The sequence below is a fragment of the Rhinichthys klamathensis genome, unplaced genomic scaffold (assembly GCF_029890125.1).
Source record: "Rhinichthys klamathensis goyatoka isolate OS25496 unplaced genomic scaffold, OSU_Roscu_1.1 h1tg000133l_1, whole genome shotgun sequence".
NCBI lineage: Eukaryota > Metazoa > Chordata > Actinopteri > Cypriniformes > Leuciscidae > Rhinichthys > Rhinichthys klamathensis.
In genome coordinates, this window is record NW_026606668.1 from 4,559,006 (window position 1) to 4,585,759 (window position 26,754).

The following is a 26,754-nucleotide window of genomic DNA, read 5'->3' on the forward strand; positions in this document are numbered from 1 at the left end:
CGGTGCCTGTGTGTGTCAAGTTTCATGTGAGTCTCCGTGAGTTATGTATCACTATCTGCTGTATAAATAAATATGGTATCATTGAAGTGTATTTCAAGTCTCTGACTCTGTGTGTTCCAGGTTGTGTTTGCAGTGACTCAGTTTGTTATCATTGGTTTGGGACAACAATTTGTGGAGAATCCCCCAGTGGATCTTTCAACCCTGTACACAGACATGTCCCCAACCATTCCCCTGGTCTTCATTCTAAGCACGGGCTCAGATCCAATGGGAGCATTTCAGCGGTTTGCCAACGAGAGAGGATACCAGGATCGGTACTGTGCACTTATTGACATTTATACACACTGTTTACTCGCTCACTTCCTAGTTAAGTGGCATGATTTCCATTACACGAGAGTAGATGTTAAAACTTCATGCTGATTTGTACTTGGCTTTCGCCAAGATAAGCAACACCAAGACGTAGCTTTACAGGGCGAGGGCGAGGCGCTTGGGTGGCGCCGGCAGGGAAAGATGCTGGATTGGCGCCGGCAGGGCGAGGCGCTTGGGTGGCGCCGGCAGGGAAAGGCGCTGGGGCGGCACCGGCAGGGCGAGGCGCTTGGGTGGCGCCGGCAGGGAAAGACGCTGGATTGGCGCTGGCAGGGCGAGGCGCTTGGGTGGCGACGGCAGGGAAAGACGCTGGGGCAGCAACGGTAGGGCGAGGAGTCCAGAAACGGTCTCTCGGTTGACCGTAGGCTTAGGCCTGACCCTCGGACCCTGTGGGATGCCGGAAGTCTTTCTCCTCCTCCGCCGTTGTTGACGGCGAAGTACAGTCTCTGGACTGGACGGGACCAGCGGTGAAGGCTCTGAGCTGGACGGGACCAGCGGTGAAGGCTCTGAGCTGGACGGGACCAGCGGTGAAGGCTCTGAGCTGGACGGGACCAGCGGTGAAGGCTCTGAGCTGGAAGGGACCAGCGGTGAAGGCTTTGAGCTGGACGGGACCAGCGGTGAAGGCTCTGAGCTGGATGGGACCAGCGGTGAAGGCTCTGAGCTGGACGGGACCAGCGGTGAAGGCTCTGAGCTGGACGGGACCAGCGGTGAAGGCTCTGAGCTGGACGGGACCAGCGGTGAAGGCTCTGAGCTGGAAGGGACCAGCGGTGAAGGCTTTGAGCTGGACGGGACCAGCGGTGAAGGCTCTGAGCTGGACGGGACCAGCGGTGAAGGCTCTGAGCTGGACGGGACCAGCGGTGAAGGCTCTGAGCTGGACGGGACCAGCGGTGAAGGCTCTGAGCTGGACGGGACCAGCGGTGAAGGCTCTGAGCTGGACGGGACCAGCGGTGAAGGCTCTGAGCTGGACGGGACCAGCGGTGAAGGCTCTGAGCTGGACGGGACCAGCGGTGAAGGCTCTGAGCTGGACGGGACCCACGGTGATGACCTTGTGCCGGGCGGAACCAGCGGCGAGGACCTTGTGTTGGACGGTGCCAGCGGCGAAGGCTTTGTGCTGGACGAAACCAGCGGTGAGGGCTTCGTACTGGGGGGAACCACGTGTACCGGAACCTGACTGAAAGGTGACTGGACGGCAGACCGATGTTGATGTCCGCGACGATCCTGTCCCCCTCCATGGCCTCCACGGGTCCCTGAGAATTGCACCAAGCGGGTTCCCCTGAAAGATTGCGACCCAGCTGGAGTTGCGCATGAGCTGCCAGTTGCAGTTCGGTGGTCTCCTCCTCTCCACTGACCGCCGACTGCCATGTGCTCCTCAGTCCTTTGAGCGGCTATTGCTAAATATTCGAACAGAGATCTTGGAGGTACTCTGTCTCTTCCCAAAGGAACCCTCTCACTCTGCTGCTTCCACATTCTTGGTTGGTTCGTTCTGTCACGTGAGGATAAATCAGGAAGCGTGGATGCAATTGCAGGTGAAGGGTGAATTTAATGAAACAACAAACAAACACAAGCTACAAATCAAAACTCCCTCAAGGGGGAAAACAGGAAAAATACAGACCATGAACATAAACGCTAGGAACCGGGTACTTGGACAAACGAACCAACACTGAACTGCAAACACAACAGAGACTAAATAGAGAACAACACAGAAGGCTAATGACACGACAGGTGAGGAAGGTTAACCACTAAACAGATAACGAGATAGGCGGGGCTGACAATTAGACAGAAGAGCACATGGCCATGAATACACAGAAGCCATGTGCTCACATGAAACTAGACTTATCATAAACATGAGACAGACAGGAAATGCCATAGCTCTGTCACAAAACTAGTAACAAAAGCAGAAGTGACAGAGCTGTGACACCTGAAGGACCCCCAACACTGCACATTTTCTTTGTCTCCCTAATCAAACACACCTGATTCAACTCATCAGCTCATTAGAAGAAACTCCAGGACCTGAAATGGGTGTGTCAGAAAGAGGAGACTTTCAAAATGTGCAGTGTTGGGGGTCCTCCAGGACAGGGTTGAGAAACACTGGTCTAGAGGTAGGCCTATGTCTATCCAGGATTTATGTTATGCTGCTGGCTGGTCTTCTCAGAACACCTTCGCCAGATTTTACAAGCTGGATTGACACGATTCTTACCCACAAACTTAAAAAATAAAGCACTAATCATTAAAAGTCTAAAGAGTTTATAACTACATATGAGTGAGAGAGAAAGAGAAAGTGTGTGTGTGTGTATGTGAGAGAAAGAAACAGTGTGTCATTTGTTAAACATTTTTATCAGAGAATGTTTAAATACTAATATCAGCTTACGAGGGAAACGGTGGTGCTTCGGGGGCTGCTGGAGATGATTAGTGAGAGGTCTGTGCTCCTTTACCGATCAAAGCGCAGGCTGACACGGAGTAAAGCCTTGTTTATACTCGACGCGTCCGCACGAGCGCGGCAAAAATGACGCATTGGGTGCGCAAGACCGGCAAGACCCCATTTCGCTTGGCTGTGTGCACATCTTTTTTTGTAACAGCGCGCGCGGTGCCGCATCCGAGGATGAACGACTTCAAGCCGAATCTGCCCGAGCTTGTACGTCTCACACAATCAGAGCGTAAAAATACGGGATATTTTACGGGAAAATACTAAAACGGGAAGACAGCGGGAAAAGAGCTAAAATACGTGAGAAACCCGGAAAAAACGGGAGGGTTGACAGCTATGCGTCTGTGGTGTCGCAAGTGCTTTCAGTGAGTTAAGTTTCTTACTCATGTATTGTGAGCTTTCTAGTTGTATGCAGTGGTTACCGCTATGCTGTTGACTATGTGTATATGGCTACTAGTGTTTAATATAGCTGTCAACGCTACCGGCGTTGACACTGTGTTTAAACCTCATGCTTGAGAGCTTGTTGTGTTGTGTCTGCCCTGGATCAGTGCAGCCTTTGCTTTCTTTGCGTTTGGATATGCAAATTTTGATAGGGTCAGAGCTGATGTCTCATTGGTCTAGTTCCGCCTATCAGATGCAAGCACTCCTAGCAGTGCGGCTATTGGCTGACTGTCTGTCTCTTCCGTGGCTGGTGTAGCTTGACCCTGTTTCTCCGAGATGGTCCTCACTGCAGAACACGAAATCCAGGGGGAAGAGTTGGATCCAGATCCAACTCCTCCCACCTTACATATACCTAAACCTACCCATCTCCACCCCCTGATCCCTAATCCTACCCATCTCCACCCCCTGATCCCTAACCCCACCCCTAATCCTACCCATCTCCACCCCTTAGATCTGGATCCAACTCCGCCCCCTGGATCTCGTGTACTGCAATGAGGTGCTACTGGTTTCTCCGGGCTTATCTTCACTACTCTCACAGCGGGATTTAATACAGTTCCCGCAGCGTTGCTACGCAATGTAGAGTTACCGCTCTCGAAAGGGAACATCTCCAGTTACTATTGTAACCTCGGTTCCCTGAGAGGCGGGAACGAGACATTGCGTTAGCCGCCATGTTCGCTGTTAGATCAGCTGTGTGCAAGCGTTCAGTCGTTATTCTGACACAATTGTCGCGCCTATGCATTTTATACTGCCCGTGAGCCTGTCAGTATTTGCATACTTGCGACAATTGGCTAGCTGTTCCAAGCTGGCGTTAGCCCATAAAATTTCAACAAAAGTGGAGAAGGGAGGATTTCCCGCAGCGTTGCTACGCAATGTCTCGTTCCCACCTCTCAGGGAACCGAGGTTACGATAATAACCGGAGACGTTTTCTTGTATTGCAGGTTAAAATCTATCTCGCTGGGTCAGGGTCAGGGTCCTATAGCAGAGAAGCTGATTATGGAAGCTCTGAAGATTGGTGACTGGATCTTCCTTCAAAACTGCCACCTTGCTGTGTCTTGGATGCTGGCAATGGAGGAGCTCATCAAAACCTTCACTGAACCTGGTTAGTTTGTGTATGAGTGAGGTTTTGCATCAGAATCTAGTCCTTTAAGGCAGGGATCTTCAGCATTGATCCCTGCAGTCCCCAGAGGTCATTTAATGCGTAATATCAAAATTTGTTAAAAAAACAAACAAACAAACAGCCAAAGCTAAAGTTTAAAAGCTGAAGTTCAATTACACTATTGGTCATAGAGCAAAAACAGTAATAATATGAAATGATATTGCAAATTAATTTTATTTAATTTTTTTATATTTTCAAATGTAATTTATTCATGAGATGGCAGAGCTCTATTTTAAGCCATTACTTCAGTCTTCTGTGTCACATGATCCTTCTGAAATCATTCTAAAATTCCGATTTGGTGCTCAAGAATGGTGCTATTTATTATTATTACTATTTAGACAGGGTCAATTTTCACAAAATCAGAACCCCGAAGGCATTTTGTGATTATTTATATTGTAAAACATTTCTAAGGGTTTTAAGGGGTGCTGAATCCAAATCTGCTGTATATGAAGCTCAAAAATTTCCCAAAATGCCTCAAAATTGAGAAATTCAAAATGGCCGCCACCGCCAGGCTGAAATCTATTTTTCAGTATATCTTTTTGACTAAACAAGGTACAAACATGAAATAAATGTGCTTTTGTAAGTTTTGCTACATGGGCAATTCAATGCCATATTCAGATTTGAGATGTAATGTGAAGAAACTGCTTAGATATTGCAAAAATAGTTGTTTTTAACTACAAACTATTATTAACTCATTATTAATTCAGTTATTATTATTAATATTATCAGGCTTCTTTTACTTAGTTTGTATTTTGTTTTGAGGTCAAATGTACAAACAAATACAAAAAGTTACAAACTTTAATTAAATGTTCACAGGTTTTCACACATGGGGAATTTAACATCCTGTCCTGATTTAGATCAAGTGTCAATAATCAGCTTGATAATCAAACAAGTATAGAGAAAAAGGTGGTCATTAGTGAATAAAGAAGTTGTCAATCAAATAAGATCCAAAAGCAGGAAGATCCATGGGTCATGGTGATATTAATTGAACTATATCCCAGTAGAAGTTACAGTGACAGCCTATTCATAGTCCTCTTCAATGTTCTGGCAAGTGTTGTCAAGTTTCCTGCAGTTGCATGCGTCTATACATTCCATGCGACTGTTTCTGAATAATAGAAGAATTGAATAGAAAGATTACAACAAGTACAAGTACAGGTACATTGGAATACTCTACCAGTCTATCATGTTTGTACATTCTTGTACACAATGATCAACATCAGCTAATTCCCTAAACACAGACCTGCAGCTGCAGCGTTGGCTGAGGCATCCCTTGGTACACCCACATGAAGTGAACTCCCTGCAGGCTTTAGGCATAGGTGGCAAAGACATTAGCCGTGGCACTAATTGACCTTCCTTGTGCATCCATCCCATTTCATCCACTGGAGGAAGATCAGGATGTGGCAGGTGAGCTTGGTTCCAGATTGTCGCTTGATAGTGTGAACGCATGATATGAAACTTCACTGCATCTGAGGTTGGAGGCAGAGTCTCTTGTGGATGACCTTTGCAAAACAACTTCACTCTTGCTTTGTTGCATGTATCAACCTCAGGCACACCATATATCTTACAGATGAATTTCTCAGTTGAATTCACAATATCTTCTGTGAGAGGGCCCTTCCCAAGGCCAGTAAGATCGGTGTGATGTTGCTCAAACACCTGCCAGGCTGTTTTCTTTCCGTGACCGCTGAACTGAGATACACTATCACAGCCAGTGATGGCATGGAAGGCAAGGAGTGTGTCCACTTGATCATCAGAGAGTAACTTGCGAATGTCATGTACTGGAAAATACTTTGGATCCTTTGATGTCCCGGCTTTCATGTAGAGATGGGTACATCCAATTCTGTCATGATGTGCTAGAAGTAGAAGAAGCACGTCTGTGTCACGCGCTGACACGACTATTGTGTCCATAGGAGCCTGGATGCAGTGCAAAATCAGTCGTGTATCAGCCTCCTCATGGTCAGCACTCAGAGAGGAGATTTCAAGTTCTGGATCTGATGACTTGACAGTGGTCGTTTCAGCAAACCCACCTGATACTACAACCACTGGCTCATATTCTGGGCTGTGTTCTATCAGATGGTTTGAGAGTAGTCGAGCAAGATCTGCTTTGTTCTCTTCCAGTGCCATGAAGCTCGACCAGTCTGCTGGAAGTGGAACAGAATCATTCACGATCTCTCTGCGTACTGGTCGGTGGCGCTGTTTACGCTTCTTTCTTGTGCCTGTTTTGATGGATTCGTCATGGTACCTGTCGAAGACTACATCAACCCTCTGGTACTTCTTTGCCATCTTCAACACTGTGTCAGCAAACTTGTTGGCATAGTTGCCGAATGTTGTGATGTCAGGTGGCTTCCCAAGTGCCATTACAAGTGCTTGGCCATCAATAAGAAAGCAGCTGGGTTCCTGAAGGGGCACATCTGCAGGGGTTTCGATATTTTTTGTCAGTATATTTGCTAAAACAGATTTGTTGGTGGAATGTAGACTGCCGTTAGTTATGGCCAGAGATAGCGGGATGGGCATGAGTTCATGCTGGAATTTCTCATGTCACAGAAGAATGACATGCTGTTGTTCCATTGAATTGGAAACATGGAGCACTCGCTTGACGACTGTGTTCAGTGTATCGAGTTCAGATGCAGGAGCCAGGATGATAGGTAGATACCCTACTGTAGTTTTCTCTGGGTTGACTGTGCTTGCCTTTTGATTATACAATGTCCAGGAAGGCTTTGGTTTTTGAGATGTCCTGGACATGAAGAAGGCCATGTCTGTAGCTTGTGCTTTCTGTGCTGCGGGACATTGTTCAGATGACTGTGTGAAACAGTCTGCTGCTAATACACCACTGATTGGCCGCTCTATAATTCCTCTCTTTGGTGCAGGTTTGATATCAGTCATTGCCTTGGGGATGTTGAGGGTGTCTGACCTGGAGTAAAGATCAACTCCTTCAAGGAGATCACCTTCAGGTGGACCACGTTGCCAGGCAGCCACTTGAGTGGCATGGAATGTCCCTTTTCCGTCCAGAGTGTATTCGTTGATGTCAACATTGTCCGCTGGGAAATGAACAAAACGACCCTTTACCAGATTTTGTGGAACAATGGCACCATCATCCCCCATGGTCTCCAAGGTTGTCTTAGCCAGTTCAGTGTCAAGTTTGATTACCTCACGGTAACTCATAACATGACCTGCCTGGTGAAACATGTTCACCAATTCCTTCGAACGTGTAGCTTGATGAAGGGTACTGGCCAGTCCTATGTGCTTTGGAGTGAGGAACTTGTCTCCACTAGCTGTGTACATAAGATCCTGTGCAATGCTGAGGACTCTAAGCTGTCGTTTGGCTGTGTTTTTATCATAATCTTCAACGTCATCCTCCAGCAGGCGCTGACCACCTAGTAACAAATTGAGGAACATGTACAGGCTGTTGGGTATACTGTCTATTGCTCTGTTTTCACTGATTTCTATCCCCTCTTGTTTTGGATGTGAGTTCATATCTCTTCGGATCTGCAATGACACATGGACCATGTTCAGGAACATATCTTGATCCTTATGTTTGAATGTAGGAATAACTCTATGAATATTGGAGGTGTCGTCTTTCAACATTGTTGATACTGGAATATGCCGGTATTTGGATGGAACCAAGACAGTACGAGGTTCATTTCGAGGCTGATCATGCAGTACAACAAAGTCGTATATGCCCTCAAGACGATCAGCTATTTGTTCCTTGAAGGAGTTCCTTCGGCTTAGAAATCTAGATGGTATATCTAATTGAGCCTCATTAGCTAGTGTAGAGTACCGGTCCCACACATGTACAAGATCCAGAATATCCGCTTGATTTGCTGATTGTTCAAGTTCTTGGCAGATCCACTCTAATGGCATATCTGTGCTCGGAAGTGACTCCATGCGTTTGGTCCTACGTTCAAACCTGGTCTTGCAAGTCATGTGATAACTTCCTTCTGCAGCAATAAGATCATTTACACAAGCTAGTCGCACTCTTAAGAATGAATCACACTTTGCTGCTTGTAGGATTCTGCTGCTGAATTTCATTTCTTGTATGAGATGTAGTTTTTCTTTCTGATCTTGTTGGCAAAAGATACACTGCTTCCAATCTATTGGAGGTATTTTGCTCCGTAGAGTAACATTTTGCGGAGTTGGGGTGGATGCAGATGAACTTGGTTTGGTATCTTTTTTCAATTCTGCCTTCAATTTTCTTTCTATTTCACGTTTATTCATGTATTTTGCTCGGCAGTCCTTATGCCATAAGAATTGCTGAGGCAAGTCTCCTTGAAGTATCTCAGTAAGTCGATTGGTTGCACCTCGGAAATTGTCATGGTGTAATTTCATCCGGAGCTGTCTTATAGTGTCAGCTGACTGGAGGCCATCCATACTAACTGTCATGAGATTTTTCTTATTGTCTTCCTGGCATATGATGCATAACTGTGGCTCAGATGACATTAAGCTTTCTTGGGTATAGTCTATTTTTTCAGCCATGGTTTTTGTCGCCAATTGACTAATTCAGACCTACAAGAAAGAGTTTTCTTAGAATACGAATGCAAAGTCTAAGACAGTGGTTCCCAACCTATGGGCCGCCGAGGTATTGCAGGTGGGCCGTGGGAGGCCTTTCAATTGAAAAAAAAAATCATGAAGGATTACTAAAAGGGATTGAATGGTTCAAGTAGAACAATACCCAAAGAGATTTGCATTCAAATAAATTAAATGAAATAAATGCAATAAATTTAAACAGTCTTTCCCCCAATCAGTCAGTGTAAAAGCAAGTGTGTTAAGTTTGCTGACTTTGATGCTATCTAGTAGGGCTGCACGATTATGGCCAAAATGATAATCACGATTATTTTTTATCAATATTGAGATCACGATTGATTATCACGATTATTTGTTGATTTTAACCAAAACAAATATTTATTGTCACATACTGTAGGCTAATTATAACTGCTTTCACATCTATATTGTGCCACATTCCTGCTAATGTACAGATATGTGCATCAAAACAGGTCGTCTTATTCACCAAAATTCAGTGCATCTCCTTAAAGAATAAATAAAAATAAATAAAACAATAAAGAAAATGTAGCAAAACTCAACAGGGCCCTTTTTACATTTTACATTGTGTAAATATATTTTAGGAAGCAAAATATAAACTTGAATTGTACCTGTATAATGGATATGAATAAAACTCAAAATATACAATCAATAAAAAACAAATATTCCATAACAGAATGTAACCAAATAAGAAAATTTCAAGGCAGAGCTATGCACTATGGAAGTTCGATTAATGCATAAAATTCAGAGTCATTGTTATTTGATGCTTAAGAAATGTAAAATCTGGTTGTGGTAGTGTCAGTGATCTTACTGCATAAATTGAATCTTATTTAATCCTCCATATGAAAGTTCATGTGCTCGAATTATTTCTATTTATTAAACAATAGTTCAAAACAAGACGTTTGTAGTAGCCTACTGATTATTGGAGTCCATTAATCGAACTTCCATGCCTCTTATATAGTAATTATATATATTACTATGTAGTATTTACCAATTTACTAATGCAATTTACTAATGCTCACACTCGGACTCTCTCGTGCACTGTCACTCGATCGGTCTCTTTGATTTGATATCTCGAGCGCACTGTCGAGCGCGTTCTAGGACACTCGGTCTCTCTCGTGCACTGATCAGACAGTGGTTTACGGAGCGCTAGATTGGCTTTGCAAAAAAACCCCAAAAACTTTGATACGGAGCGTTCTGTTAACGGAATGACGCAAATCATGATATCGGAATGATTAAATATCGCTAGATCACGCGAATTTGATCGTGGGAAGCCAAAATCGTGATTGTGATTAAAATTAGATTAATCATGCAGCTACTATCTAGCTAATCGCGCTAGTGTGCTAATCGCGCTAATTGCACTGACCCACTTTTGCACAAAAAAGTTTGGTTGGGCTGTAGAAAGATTTTCAGAATTTTATTTGGGCCTCAGCAGTCAAAAGGTTGGGAACCTCTACACATCGATATGTATTCATTTAGCTAGCTCTTTGAGCCAGTAATTAAACGGATGTAATTTGAAATCTGAGACTTTGTTTAATATCAATAGTAACAAGCACAAAGATTATTGCGATATATTATAGATAAGATTATTGCTATATATGGGATGTGCGCTACATTCATTCATCAACTGAAAACAGGATGACTAATCGATTCTTGGGATTTAAGAATCGATATCGGTTTGTAAAAATGAAAATCGATTAAAATCGAGAAATCAATATTTTTTACCCAGCTTTAATAGATAGATAGATAGAAACGTTATTGATCCCCTTGTGATGTTTATGAAAACATGTCACATTATGAAAATATACACTGGACATGACTTTACCTGTTAGCTGTCTTATGTTTCCGATCAGCCGTTCTGAGAAGTGTGAGAAAGGCTACCCTTGGGGGTGGGGTGATATTGGGGAGTGCATTACAGCACATTTGACACATTTGACCTCAAAACAAAATACAAACTAAGTAAAAGAAGCCTGATAATATTAATAATAATAACTGAATTAATAATGAGTTAATAATAGTTTGTAGTTAAAAACAACTATTTTTGCAATATCTAAGCAGTTTCTTCACATTACATCTCAAATCTGAATATGGCATTGAAATGCCCATGTAGCAAAACTTACAAAAGCACATTTATTTCATGTTTGTACCTTGTTTAGTCAAAAAGATATACTGAAAAATAGATTTCAGCCTGACGGTGGCGGCCATTTTGAATTTCTCAATTTTGAGGCATTTTGGGAAATTTTTGAGCTTCATATACAGCAGATTTGGATTCAGCACCCCTTAATACCCCTAGAAATGTTGTACAATATAAATAATCACAAAATGCCTCCAGCACTTTAAATAAGCACATTTTAAGAAATTCTGCCTAGTCTAATTATTATTATCAATTAAAAACAGTTATGTTCCTTAATATTTTTGTTTAAACTGTAATACATTTTTTCTTTTTTTGGAGTATTCTCCTTTCAGGATTTTTTTTAAAAGCTGCAGTCCGTAGTTTTTAGCTGTTCCAGATGCATATTTAAAACTGGAATCTAATTTTTACCTTTCAAAAGCCGTTCCGATTTATCCTTGTTTTCGCATGGGCCCGGTTGCAGTCTCTTTTTTTCTGTAGCCACTCCGAAGTTCGAAGTCTTTTGCATTTTACAACGGGTGAATCTCCAGTTGTCACTGGTGATTGTCGTTTGAACCTTTCTGGATCCGCCATCAAATTGTTAAGTTTAATTATATCAAGTGCTGTGAGAAAAGGCTATAAACCTCCACCATCATCACACGCACCAACATCCTCACACGCAATATAGCCTACTAGCCGAGACACCTTTTTATGTATACAAATGTGACGGACTGCAGCTCTAAAGAGTAAGGACTTTTACATTGTTTCAAAAAATAGTTTTTCAAATAGCCTTGGTGAATAAAAAAATTATTATTTTTTAAAATATATATGTTACTGACCCCAAACTTTTGAACGGTAGTGTACTTTATATGTTTGATTGTCTTTCCCGCATTAAAACATATGAAGTAAATGTTAAAAATAAGTGGGCCTGAAAAGTTCGAAAACCCCTGCTTAAAGAATTAAAGGCAGATCTGTGACCCATCTCTCGCTTTTAGTGCTTTTCTTAGTACATCAAAACTTTATGAATATTATATATAAACACTTGATATGTGGTCGCTATAATTTCTCTAGAACCACTGAAGCTGACACTGTTAAATTAGTATGATCTTCCAAATGAATGACTCGATTTATGAAGTAACTTTTTTGTGTTTATATTTGTGTCTGTGTACATGTTTGTATGGTTCAGTGGAAATATTATTGTTCTTTTTTAAGACATATTCACGTACCTGCTTCAACCTTATTTACAGATTGTGTGTTAAACATGTGAATCCATTATGAAGCAATTTTTGTTGGCCTGTTTTATGTTGTCCTGTTCTTGTATGGCCTTTGCAGACACAGTTATCCATGAGGACTTCAGACTGTTCCTTAGTTCCATGCCTACCAATGTGTTTCCTGTCACTGTATTACAAAACTCTGTCAAGGTACCACAAGGACACAAACTTGCATACATACATGCATACATGCATACACACATAAAAGCTTTATAAAAAAAGGGATAATAATCACTGATAGTTCATAAACAAGTACAAATTTTTCAGGAAAGTATGCACATGCCTTTATCTCAGTTTTTTTAATCTTTCGGAGATGAAAACATGCATCAATGTAGAGCGAAGTTTCATGCGTCAGTGGCATCCATATGCTGATGACATGCACATATTTTTACCTTTACACATCATTCATCCTTCCAGGACTTGGATGCTACATCTGCATGTATATGAAATTAACATTTTAGTCACACTAATGCAGTCACACACTCCTGCAAGAAGAAGATAACACTTCACAAGGAGGAGCGCTTTCATATTTTATTAACTCTTTACAATACATTAACACCCCTGTGCTAACGTCCCTATCAGTTAAACCCCAGCTTTAATTAAATCACTGGAACCAATAGTAGTTTATAAGACCATAAACAATATTTCATTAAAATGAAAGTGCAGTGACATGGATGTCTTTAAGTGGTCAGACTGTTTAGAGTTTGTAACTTAGTTTTTATTAATTTTAGCAGTTCTATTTTGTCTTTGGCTCTAATTTTTGTTTTGTTGCTAATATGTTTGTGTTGCCAGGAAACTAATGAGCCTTTGTTATTGTAATGGTAGGTTACTAACGAGCCCCCAAAGGGTCTCCGTGCCAATGTGAGACGCGCCTTTACTGAGATCAGCAGTACGTTCTTTGAGGAACACATCCTTGGCAGGAAATGGAGGAAGATCATTTTTGGAGTGTGTTTTTTCCACGCCATCATTCAGGTCAGGGCTCAAGGGTTGAAAATGTTGTTTCTATTCAATTTGAAGCCTCAAGAGATTGTAAATTTAAAAGCATGAATGCAGTTTTTATGATTAAATAAAAATGATTAGATGGAAACTTTTCTCTTGTGCAGCTTATATGGTAAATTTGCATTGGAGTAACTTTAAATTGTTTCTCTTTGTGAGGTTAAGTTTGCATTTTTTTAATGTCTATGATTTTTGTTAACAGCCGAAAACCACTTACCTAGTAGGTGGTGGAAAATATACTTTATAAGCTGTGTCTGATGCGAATATACTTAAAAACATATATATATATATATATATATATATATATATATATATATATATATATAGAGAGAGAGAGAGAGAGAGTTTTGTTTTTTTATTCAAGGTCTAGATTTAAAATTCTTAATATGTTGATATTTGTAAATATAGTATTTACATACCCTACACATGTGTTATAGATTCATATGTTCGAGGTTGGTAAAAATGTTTTTTTTTAATGTAATTCTCATTAAGGCTAATTTTTTTTAATCAAACATACAGTAAAAACATTAATGTTGTGAAGTATTATTACAATTATATATTAATATATTTATTCCTGTGATGGCTAAGCTGAATTTTCAGTAGCCATTACTTGTCTGTCTTGATCCTTCACATGATCCTTCATAAATCATACTATCATTCTAATTAGTAAGACTAAATATTCTTTTAAAAGTTGAAAATGGTTGTGCTGCTTAATATTTTTTTGTGTAAACTGATACTTTTCGAGATAGAAAAGTATCAAAAGATAGAAAACTCAAAAGTACACAATTTATTTGATACAGAAATCATTTGTTAAATTTTACTATAATCTAGGTAACAAATGTCCGTAACACTTTCTATGAAGACCTTGCTTATAAATAAGTATAAATGGAGCTATTATTCATTATAAGTAAGTATTACTAATTTATAAATATATTTATAAAGACTTAAGACCATACGACTGACTAATTAATAATTATAAATCTGTATATAATTGATTATGAGAATGTGCATTGAAAATCACTGGATAATGTATTATGAGGATGTGCATTGAAAAAGCAAATGCATGACTTATAATAAGTAATTATAAAAATATTATACATGTAACTATAACTGGTCTTGTAATGCAGTATGGTCTTAAGTCTTTATAAATATATTTATAAATTAGTAATACTTATAAATAAGTATAAATGGAGCTATAATTCATTATCAGCAAGGTCTTCATAGAAACTGTATTATCACTCATAATACGTATTTATAAAGAGGCAACCTGCATTGCTATATATTGTTGTTATATTATAGTTACAATGACATTTTAGTATTTCAGATTTATTTCTGTCAAATAAGTGAATATATTGTTATTAATAGCCGTGTTGTGTTCTTAAAAATACGTATTATGAGTGATAATACAGTTACTAACATCCATAAATGCATAATTGGTGGCTTTAAGTAAAGTGAAAACATAAGATGTAATTTTCCTAAAGCAAATGTTAATAAATCATGAAGATTTGCTCATTATACATTTAAGTTGTAACTAATGAACAATAATTCCTGTAATAATATAATGGGGAAAAAAAACAGAAACCATTAATACAAACAGTTGAATAAATATATATATTTTTTATGTTACATACTAGCATGAATTACCATTCATGACCTCTAATGCAAACATTAGCTATTAAAGACATAATTGATAACTAACTGGAACAGCAAACAAGTGTCTCTGGATCTATTTTATATTTGATCATTTATAAATCAGTGTATTATGAGCATGCACATTGAAAAAGCAAATGCATAACTTATAAGTAATTATAAAAATAATTGTATTTAACTGTATACTATAACTGAACTATAACTGTTCTTATAATGCAGTATAGGTCTTAATGAGTCTTTGTAAATATATTTATAGAATGGTAATACTTATAATTAATTATAGCCCCTTTAATACTTATTTTTAAGCATGGTCTTCATTTAAAGTGTTACCAAAATGTAAAAAAAAAAAAAAAAAGCCAATTATTTGCAGTACAATAGATGTTCAGGATGGCTTTACTTATTCACATCCTCTAAATCGTTCTCTTCTGTGTCTATCTGTGATGTCCTTTGTGTGTGTATGCATTCATGTGTGTATAGGAGAGGAAGAAATTTGGTCCTCTGGGCTGGAACATCCGTTATGAATTCAATGACAGCGACAGAGAGTGTGCTCTTCTCAACCAAAACCTCTACTGCCAGACAGGACATATACCCTGGGATGCTCTTATATATATCACAGGTATATGTGTGTGTTTATTGCAGAAGTATTTATAGCATCAGTCATTAGCCCCTTTCACACAGCAATCCCGGGAAAAAACCCTGTAAAATTACCAGAATGACGTTTCCGATAAAATACACATACTGGTAAACTGTGATGACAATCATCGAAAATAATCTTTAAACACGGATCCTTCATCCACCTAGATGAGAAGCGCTTTAGTTTCACCGCATTCTGAGCTTGTACATGCTCATACCGGTAATCATACCGGTACCGGTAAAATGTTTTTGTTTCTATGTGTTTGTCTGTTAAATAAATTAAATAAATATGAATATTTGTGTAATATTATTTACATTTTTCAAAAAATCTTTTGGATTCTTTCACAAAAATTTCCAAAATGTTTTAGAATTGTTACAAATGCATTTCTCATATGTAGGCATCATTTTACAGACCATCAGCTCAGCTGGTGACAATAAATATCATTAAATTTGGTGCAGCTGATGGCGTGCGAGAGAGTGTTCCAGTAATTTTGTTATGAGAGGCTTTGGGAAAAACTCATTAAGGAAGCTTTACACAATGTCAAATTGTCTCATAAATGTTTTGGCAAGGTGTCAGTCAGTCATGCAACTAATTGAAATGTGGTATGTTTGTTTTATTGTCTCTGTAGGTGAGATTACATATGGAGGCAGGGTGACGGATGCCTGGGATCAGCGATGCTTGCGCACCATACTCAAGAGTTTCTTCTCCCCAGCCACATTAGAGGACGGCTATACCTACTCTAAATCAGGTATACACAAACACACATGTTTACTTTAATAAATGGGGAAATTCCTTAGACTTCTGTTGTTTTTATATACAGCTAGTTCTAAATACTATAATCTTACCCTAACCCCAATACAATAATAATAAAAAACACTTTGTCCCCAATGAAAGTTGTGTCAGATTTCGCTCACTTCTGGGTACAAATTTTCCCCCAAAATATGGTTAAGTAGGTACACACACAGAAGACACACACACACACACACACACATACACACACACAGACACACACACACACACACACGCACGCACGCACGCACACAGACACACACAGACACAGACACACAGACACACACACACACACTCTCTCTCTTAATTGGTAAATAATACAGACATAGATTCAGCTTCACTCTTTAAATACCATCTGGTATTCAGACTTGCAAATTACATAAATTAAAGATGGAGTGTGTATTTTTCCAACGCTGAAATACTTTGTACTATCCCAGTTTTAATGTGCAGAGACGACTATAATCACAAGTACTGTTATATTGACTTCCCCAACAGTCACCTTTGGTAAAATGGACTTTTTAGATATTTCAGTTAAATGTTACTGGCTAGGTAGCTTTGTTACTGGCTAGGTAGGCCGGGCAGGGCAGAATATATGCCTCGAGCTCAAGCGCACACATAAAGCTTGCCACAAAGCACTGGCAAAAGTAACCTAATGATTATGAATGTGTCTAAAAATAGCAAGGAGACATTTTAATTGTTTATTAATAAACTAGTGTTTTCTGAGTCAGTGTTGGCTGCAAAGATAAAGTTGACATTGTTGAAGTTCGGTGTCCCATTGCAGTTGGACAGGGATGCCACTGTGACTGGAAAATCTTTGGGTGGAGGTGTATGCATCTACATTAACCAACATTGGTGCAAGTCTGCGATTCTGAGGGAATATGTGTGAGTCCCAAAATTGAATTGTTGTCGGTATCACTTCGCCCCTTTTCCTCCCCCTGGGAGTTTCTACAAATATTCATCTCTGTTGTATACATCCATGGGCTTATGTAAAACAGTGTATCGGTTGCAAAGCATCTCTCCTGACGCACCTAACATTGTGATGGGAGACTTTATTCATTGTAAAATGGAGAAATCACTAAGCCATTTTGATCAATATGTGCATTGTCCTACCAGATGTGGAAAATATAGGAAACTTTGTTATGGGTCTATTAAAGGGGCATATAAGTCGTCCTTGAGAGCCCCTCTGGGCCTGTCTGACCATCAGTTTATCTGACCCCTGTTTATAAACCTGGCCTGAAAAGGGAAAAAAAACAGAGAAAAGATTAGTTCCTGTGTGGTCTGATGACTCAGTTCAAGAGCTAATGGGATGCTTTGAATGTACTGATTGAGAATTGTTTAAATCCGTATGCACTGATTTAGATGATCTTACAGAGACTGTGACTAATTATATTGTATTTTGTGAAGATTTGGTCTTTCAAAAGAAACCTTGTATAGTATTTCCGAATAACAAGCCTAGGATCACTAAACAGAAGACAAAAAGTATTACTTTAGGATGGAAACTCGATTACGAATTACGTAGATGATTTTAACTCATTTTATGCACGTTTTGATACTCATGATTTTACATCTGAATTGTCTGATTATTGTGTGAAATCAGCGACTCTGGACACTCCTGTTAAACTTCAAATTTGCAAAGCTGATGTACGTAGTTGTTTTGGTCAGGTTAAGGTAAGGAAGAGTCCAGGCTCTGATCACATTGGTGGAAGACTGTTGAGGAACTGTGCAGAGTAGCTTTCAGAGATTTATTAATTTATTTTTAATAAATCATTTCAACTTTCTGAAGTCCCTTGACTTTGGGAAGATTCTATGGTAGTGCCAATTGCAAAAAAAGTAATCCTCTTTGACAGCGCCTCACGCTCAGCTTCTTGTTCGTCTTCTCACTGGAGCACGCACAGCAGCGGAGTTGCTTGCGCGTTCACAAACGCAGCTTGTGATTCGGTCCGCTGAAGAGGTGCTTTTCTATGGCGAGCAACTTCTACGTTGGGCTTGTTCCAACGGTGACAAGTTTTTCCATTATTTGTTGGTATGGCAATCTTAATGTAAAGAATAGGAGTAAGTTGAGTAGTATAGTTACAATGTTCAGCAAAATAGTGGGGACTGACTTAAGGACTATCACACAAATTTTAGAACGTAGGACTAGGAAGGGCCAGTTAGTCCTTTCCGATGTCACCCATCCATTGTGTACTGAATTTCAACTGCTTCCTTTAGGCCGGAGATTTAAATTCCCTTTGTGGAAATCAAAAAAGATATAAGAATTCCTTTATTCCTGCTGCAATCATGTTTTTAAATGACTTATTATAAATGTGTGTTATTTTGTGTGTGTATGTACTGTATACTGCTATCTACACACAAAAAAAGCGTTCTAGGACAATAAAGTTAAAGTTAAGTTTGCATACTGTTCATACAAACCCGTTGAGAGTGGAAAAGCATGAGGGGAGGGGGGAGTGTTACGTTTACGAAACCTTTTTATGTTTTTTTTAGTTCCACTACACTTTATTACAGACATCATGTTAGTGCCAGTAGATCATTACACACTTCAACTTTAAATAACAAAGGCTCTCTTTCCTTTTGTGTAGGGATTTATTTTGCTCCTGATTCAGACAGCTTGACTGAGTATAAGAATTATATTGATGATCTGCCTCTTATTGATGATCCAGAGGTCTTTGGCATGCATGAAAACGCTAATCTGGCCTTCCAGGTAACTCTCACCTCTTCTTGCTGTACACAAAATAACAAAAAATCTTGAGATGAAGAGCACATCTTTAGACATGGGTCTTCTTTCCATCTTTGAAAACAGAGGCAGGAGACAATGACACTAATCTGCACCATTCTGGAAGTCCAGCCCCGCTCCTCAGCAGCTGGTGGAGGGAAGAGCAATGATGAGGTGGTCCATGAGCTGGCTGACACCATCTTAGCAAAGATCCCTGGTTAGTCTCAAACCCCTGTAACTCCCTTCACACAAGTCTACTGTAACTTCATCGGTTTTATGAGTTTTTTTTAACCTGCCTATGTGTGTTTCTCTGTGGATGATGTGTGTGCATCTGAGCAGAGAAATTAGATATGGATGCAGCAGTGGAGAGTCTGTTCTTGCAAGATTCGAATGGTAGAGTGAACTCCCTAACCACTGTGCTTGGTCAGGAAGTAGACCGCTTTAACGTCCTGTTGCGTGTGCTGAAGGTAAGAGAAAGGTTTTGTTACAGTTTTTTTTTTTATTGTAAACTACACATGACGAATTGATTACAGCTGCTAATCAAACAAGAATTAATGAATTAATGATCACACTAATTTCCCCAATCTTAATTTTTTTATTTTTTTTTTATGCATGCATTTCCTGCAGACTTCACTATGTAATCTGCAGAAGGCAATAGCAGGTCTAGTGGTGATGTCAGAAGAAATTGAGAAGATTTATAACAGTTTTCTGAATAACCAAGTTCCTGTTCACTGGTCTAATGCTGCTTACCCATCTCTCAAACCTCTCGGCAGCTGGGTTAGAGATCTCACCCTGCGCACAGCATTTGTAGAGGTATGTCTATGTCACCAGCATTTCCCATTAATTACCTAGATGTGGCAGCCCAATCATTTATCCAGCCACAGTTTCATCAAGAACTGAAAATATTTGACACTTTTCATAATAACATAAAAGATGTCTAAAACATAAAAAATTTGTGGAAAATTTTACAGAACTGCACTTGATTTGTAATGAGAAGCATTTATAAACTAAACACAAAAGCTTAAAGGTCTCCCTGCAGTTTTTCCAACACATAATAAGCTCAAGGTTTTAACTCTTGCAAAAGAAGAAATAAAAAAATAAGCATTGTAATTTAATTTTACTTCTGTAGTTTAAAGTAAAATATATAATTATTTTTAAATGTCATTTTTATTTTTACTGTGCAGTTATATTACAATAATTTTATATTTCTGACTTAGAATTATTATTATGATGATGATTATTATTATATATTCAAATTGTTTGGGTTCCTACATTTTGAGTGTACTGCCTTGCCTTGTCTACTTTAAAGTCCAGGTACAAATCAAGTCAATGCCATTTGCATGGCATTTGCAATGTATCGTGCATTTTAATACATGGCTCACAGGCTTTGAAGCCAATCTGTAAATCTGTACTATCGTATTTCAGAAAGGCAAGGCCTTAAAAATAGTCTTAGGTTTAAGACTCCACTCACATGCATGTGTGCAGACACACACACACACGCACACGCTTTTTTCCTCTGTATTCAGGAGGTTCACTCTCATTGTACATGGACAATTTCCTCAGGGTTGGGGATTCCAGTAAAGGCCAGTGATATATGAGCTGTGTGCTGTTGTTATAGTTCATGAATGGAGCCAGAGGGGCTCACAGCCATTCTGAACCACACTCAAAGAGGCTACATAAACAACTACAATTTCTTTACTGTATATCCTCGCCTCACTGTCTGGCACTTACATATGGTGATTGCGTTCTTGCACGGGTTGATGGGCACACCAAACTGTTATCTCTGACTGGATGTGCTGTTCCGTGTGGCTGGTCTGAGTGCTCTGTTATATAACACACATACACACACACGATATGCTCATGTTAATATGGATGAATTTCAGAAAAATGTGTGTTTCTGAACTCGGCGAACAGGCTCAGCATATGTAACTGGACCAGCTAAAATGTCAGCAGTGAAGTGAGAAATTTTCCTCTACATCAGCATGAATAGACTGAGGTACACTGCATAATTTAAGCCCACCATCATATATGAGAGAGAAAACTTAAAGGGATAGTTAAAAAATGAAAATTCTGCCATTATTTACTCACCCTCAAGTTGTTCCAAACCTATATGAGTTTCTTTCTTCTGTTAAACACAAAAGATATTAAAAAAATGTTGGTAACCAGACAGTTGACGGCACACCATTGACTTCCATACTATTTTTTTCCTACTATGAAAGTAGTAGAAAAGAATAGCATTTATTTAAAACAGAAACAATTTTTAACATTATAAATGTCTTTACTGTCACTTTTGATAAATTTAATGAATGAAGTCTTGCTAAATAAACATTCATTTAAATGTTTTTTTTTAAAAACAAAAAAACATTTTGAAACCTAAACTTTTTGAACGGTTGTGTACAATTTCTTTTCATTTGTTGAACATATTTTCCACATAATGGATGTACATGGGAAATGGGGCTGTCAAAAAGGACCATAAGTAATCTAGTTTACGTATGACTCATGTGCTATACTAAATGCCTTCCAGAATGATATGATGAAAAGCAGGGGAAGGAGGAGGTAAAGAAGAACATGCATGTACACATATCTCATTGACATTCTTGTCTAATTTCTTGTGAAGCTGTAAGTTTAAATGTTTGGAGGGTGAATGAGATTTGAGAGCTAAGCCAGAAGGCAAGATTTTCACTGAATAAATAAGATTTTCATTTTTTTCTGACACAAAACTTTTTTTGAGGGGAAATGAGGTGAACCATTTCTCTAAAGACTATGGCACACTAATATAAGCATTTATTATTTATCAGCTTATCCTGATAGAAATATCCTGATATCCTCCACAAGCTGTATGATTTGAGGGTCTTTTTTTAAGGTTATGTAGTTGTGTCCATCAACTAGAACCTTAAACCCTCTAGTTACTGATTTTTTTCACATGCTCTGAAATAGAAATGATCCAAATCTGTCGGCTTTACCTCTGAGCCGACTTTGTTTGCCCTCCCAGGGGAAAAGATTTTTGTTTTGTTTTCCTTTGAATGACCTTTGTTCTTTCCATTTTGAATTCACAAGATTGTAAAGTACCATTGGTTGTGTGTGTGGTTGTGTAAACAGAGTTGGATCACAAGGGGTCAGCCCAAGTCTTTTTGGATTTCTGGATTATTTTTCCCTCAAGGATTCCTCACAGGTAAGAACAAGTTTGCATTAATACCTGCTCTGGAAAATAAAATAAATCCCAAACAGATTTAGGCCCTAGAAAATAGGTTGAATCAAAACGTATGTATACAGGATTTTTCAAATGGCCATTTGAAACACCTTTGTTCAATAACGAGTTGGTTCTGTCTCACAGGTGCACTGCAGAATCATGCGCGTAAATACAACCTGCCCATTGATGAGCTGAATTTCCGTTTCAACGTGGTACCAGTGTACAGAGACCAGACTCTTGTCACTGAAGCTCTGAAAAGCCTTGAGCCAGGGAAGGAACTTGACATGGACAAGGAGGTCAGCTTGGAAACAAGCAGGAATACTTGCAGAGATGTTTTAACATATATTTTTGAATATGATTACAACAAAAACTTTAGATATATACTGTAAACATTAACATCCCATGATCAAGGGATGTAATTTTTATTTTTCACTGAGGTCCTTTTTTAAGCACAAATAACAGTCATAATTTACTTTTTAATGATTTTCCTCTTTGAAAAACAGTGATACAGGATTTTTTGCAGGATTATTTGATGAATAGAAAGTTTAAAAGATCAGCATTTATTTGAAATAGAAATTTCATCATAAATGTCTCTTCTTTCACTTTTGATGAATTTAATCCTTGTGGAACAAAAGTATTAATGGCTTTCAAAAAACACAGTATAGGTGTTGTCCTATATATCGAAGGACAACCAGAAATTTGAGTTCTAAAACTAGCCTTTCAGTAGGTTTTCAAAGTGCAATTTATTTTATTTCAACAGATTAAGAGAAAAATGTTGTCAAAATGGTTAAATCTCACATCATTAATGTTGTCAATATGTTATGGTCTGCCTTTGTAGCTTCCCTCCATGGAAGATGGTGTGTTGGTTCATGGGATGTACATGGATGCTTGTCGCTGGGATGACGTAAACATGGTTATTGAAGACGCACTGTCAAGGGTGATGAACTCCGTGCTGCCTGTGGTGCATTTTGAACCTCAGCAAAACTATGTTCCTGAGTCCACCTTCTACGAGGCACCACTGTACAAGACCTCTGCTCGTGCTGGAACTCTGTCAACTACAGGTCAGTTTATGAGTCTTGTGAAGTTTAAACTGTTATCCTGTTCCTGCCACAGAGGAAAATAAAAATAAGTTAATTGTAACTTTAAATCTCACAATTATGACTTTAACTTCAGCTCACAATTACCTTTGTTTACAATATACAGTAGGTACTTAACCCACAATTAACTTTTTTTTTTTATTCTTCTGAGGCAGAAACATTCATCTATATATTTACCTCCAGTAGGCTATACATTTTTTTTTTTAAACTTGCTTAAAAAAATCCACTGTTTAAACCATCAGTATCAGATTTTAGCTTTGAAATGTTATCTTATTTATGATATTTTTACTTTTTTCTTTTATTAAATTGTATGTTTTTGTTCTGTCTATTAGGACACTCCACAAATTTTGTGGTAACTGTGATGTTGCCATCCAATCGGCCCAGTGACTACTGGATCTCAAAAGCCTCTGCACTACTCTGCCAACTCAATGAATAAGCAAAGCTTTCCTTCGCAACTTTAGATCATTTTTCAACAGAGCTTTTAATGTTTTTGAGCACAAGTAACAGTAAAGAATAAAAAAAAAACCCATTAAACATTGAATTATAAATCAAAATGACCTGTAATGTTGATTTTTCTCTTCCCTTCCCCTCTAAAATGAATAAATGCACCTACAATACATGTATAGTAGTAGAAATACTAGTTGTAAATTAAACAAAACTAGGTAAACATAACACAGCCACATACACAATATACAGAAAGTGCGAATTAAATGCCAAGAAGTACTTATGCAAAATACATGGATTCACCTAGAACTTTAAATTGTTTTATTATTTTTTTTAATTAATATTTTCTAACAAAATTACTTATATCCACAGTGTTTACATAGTATTTTTACATAATACAACAGAGCACAGGGTCAGAATGAAGTGACAAAATAATGACACTCTGATTATGTGGACAAACTGGACACAAGTGAGAGATTTGAACACACTAATAACTGTAATATTTATTTATACAAAAATGTCAAAATGATGACAGTTACAGAGCTTATTAATTCTACAGTTAACATAGGTTATTGTTGCTTTGATAAAGAAAACGTTTGCTAAAATTTACGAATTGTATTACAGCTCAGTGATAACTTTTCATTCTAACAATATTAAATTATGTCAAAAATATTACTAAAGCCAAGAAATGAAAAGAAACATATTTCCAAAGCGATTATGGGATTGGTTGTTTATATTTCACATAACACTTTTAGACACAGTTATGTCTGTAAAGTTTGTCATACTGAGAACACATCTTTACATAAACCCTCAAGTGCTCAGTCCAAGTACAGTATATAAAGACATACAATATCACCCAAACAGCTTGTCCAAGGGTCTGTATGTTTGTTCGAAAAGTTCAAAAATACACAACTTTGACAAGTTTTTTTATCTTAATTATTGTAACAATAGTTCACGTTGATCTCAGAACGATGAGAAAAGGAAGGACTCAATCACGTGTTTTTTTATTTTATATCTTTAAAAAGAAAAAAAAGAAAATGCAACGCTATTACAATTATGTGAAGTCTTTCGAGACTGCCTCAATGAAGTTTGGCGCGGCCATGAGAATGGTAAAGGTGCAGATGATGGAGAAAAGTGAAAACGCCACCAGACAGAGCCGATCCACGACTGCTGCCGCAAATTTCCACTCGCTGCAGATTGCCTCTGCCTCATCCTGGTCCCGGAATCGCTGAGCGATGTACATCACTTCCGCCAGGATGTGATGGATCTCCTGTTCGCCTGAAAACACCCTCACTGCCTCCCGCTGTTCTTCGTTTGGCGACCCGCCGACTCGACCAACGCTGCAAGACATGCCGGAGTCGCTGCTGGGTGGGCAGCAAGCGCTGTCAATGGAGTGGTAGCCGAAGTACAGGTTCATGTGACCATTGGTGGTTGAGTTGGTAGAGGACGGCTGACCGGGCATTACCCCCATCTGAATGCTGCTGGCGCTGGCATGGTGCGCTGGAGAGTGGTCATACTTGTTGTTCCGTTCCTTGCCCGGCTTCTTCATGCGCAAGAACCAGGCGCACCAGTTGAGCAGGATCACGCGCACCTAAGAAGAACAGGAAGAATCTGCTAAAGATGAAGCACTCAGATGTGTGAACAAGACATTCCTCTCTTTATTATGATGATATGCTGTATGAAATCCGTATATTTCATTAGATTATGGGAGAAAGTGTCCATTAAAGGTTTGTGTGTTTAAAAATTCAGATGCTTCAAGCAGCAGGTTCATCCCACTGGACATGAACCAAATAAGAAACACCAGACAGCTTTTCTTCTCATAAGAGTAGCTGAGGATACATTAAAGTTTAATACAAATAGACCTCATTACCTCTCCAGTGGGAGACCACAATGCCAATTGCACTAGAGTCATTCTACAACTCACCCACATATTGTGTATATTCAGATTTTCTCCGATTATTGTCAGAAGCAATTTTTTAATTTGGATTGTTTGTGAATGCAGCAGTAGTTGCTTGAACAGAAAGCAGTATTTTAAGTTAAACATTGCATACATCCTGATAGTTTGTATTGTTCCAAAAGTTTAAAAAAAATGTTGGAGTAATGCTCCGCAAAAAAATGTGAAGAGATTTAATGACTTTAGGGTGGATGAAAAAGCCTAAAGGAATTGAATAAATGATTTTTGTACAGATTTTTGCCCCAATTTGCTGTCTGGAAGAGTCAGCGCTAGTTGGGGAAATTCAAAGCTAGTCTGTAGAATTTGGGCTGTCGATGTTGACAGATTTCTCCAGAAAATCATGTTGTGTATGATGGGCAGACTCAGACACAGATTGTTTTTTTTAGCTTCAGACTTTGATTCCATCTACTCATACAATTAGCTCAAAACATGTTTGATATCTTCTAACATATATTGTTTTCATCTGTCATGTGTCTCCTAGCAACGAGGCGCATGTCCGGAGTGACTTGAACGTCTAGCAGTTTGTGATCCTCACAAGTTGTATGATGCCCAGTTTTCCTCTATTTACAAAGTCTGCAATTGTATGATGCCTAGTGTAAAATCTGTTCAGATTTTAAAACTTGTGCAATGTACAGTATTCCAGCCTTAGCTCTAGATATCCACTTGTGTGGAGTGAGTGGACGTTGCCAATACATTATCTGTGGGAGTTGAGAAACACACTCACCCATTAAATTGTGGGAATGACAGAAAAGCATAAAAAAAGTTGAGGAATACTCAACTTTGTGGTGAAGTTTGCAAGTTCATTCCATTTTTTCTAACTGTAAAATTTGTTTTCTTTTTTGTTTAAAAATCAAAGACACTGCAGCAGAATGGCAAAAGTGCATGGTCTCAATAAGCTATTTTAAAAGTTTAACTTCTTAACACAGTGTCTTAAAAACATCGTACACAAAAAACAACCCCCCCCCCATGTGAACATCCTTAACTAGCATTGTAT

The 26,754-nt window shown here is 38.9% G+C and overlaps 2 protein-coding genes across 2 annotated transcripts in view; one reads left to right on the plus strand and one right to left on the minus strand.

The window, feature by feature from the left end:
* dnah6 (dynein, axonemal, heavy chain 6) overlaps positions 1–23,891 on the plus strand; it is an 82,472-nt gene extending 58,581 nt beyond the window's left edge. Inside the window, exons 65-78 of the mRNA XM_056256930.1 lie at positions 121–311; positions 4,165–4,325; positions 12,358–12,446; positions 13,122–13,268; positions 15,420–15,558; positions 16,205–16,324; positions 18,942–19,063; positions 19,163–19,292; positions 19,415–19,542; positions 19,703–19,888; positions 22,175–22,247; positions 22,410–22,561; positions 23,104–23,326; positions 23,695–23,891. Of these exons, the coding sequence (XP_056112905.1) occupies positions 121–311; positions 4,165–4,325; positions 12,358–12,446; positions 13,122–13,268; positions 15,420–15,558; positions 16,205–16,324; positions 18,942–19,063; positions 19,163–19,292; positions 19,415–19,542; positions 19,703–19,888; positions 22,175–22,247; positions 22,410–22,561; positions 23,104–23,326; positions 23,695–23,798 (1,965 nt within the window). The 3' untranslated portion in view covers positions 23,799–23,891. The remainder of the gene's footprint in view (positions 1–120; positions 312–4,164; positions 4,326–12,357; positions 12,447–13,121; positions 13,269–15,419; positions 15,559–16,204; positions 16,325–18,941; positions 19,064–19,162; positions 19,293–19,414; positions 19,543–19,702; positions 19,889–22,174; positions 22,248–22,409; positions 22,562–23,103; positions 23,327–23,694) is intronic.
* Positions 23,892–24,811: 920 nt separating this feature from the next.
* Positions 24,812–26,754, minus strand: part of chrna8 (cholinergic receptor, nicotinic, alpha 8) — a 108,414-nt gene continuing 106,471 nt past the window's right edge. The window contains exon 10 of the mRNA XM_056256936.1: positions 24,812–25,397. Within this exon, the coding sequence (XP_056112911.1) occupies positions 24,861–25,397 (537 nt within the window). The 3' untranslated portion in view covers positions 24,812–24,860. The remainder of the gene's footprint in view (positions 25,398–26,754) is intronic.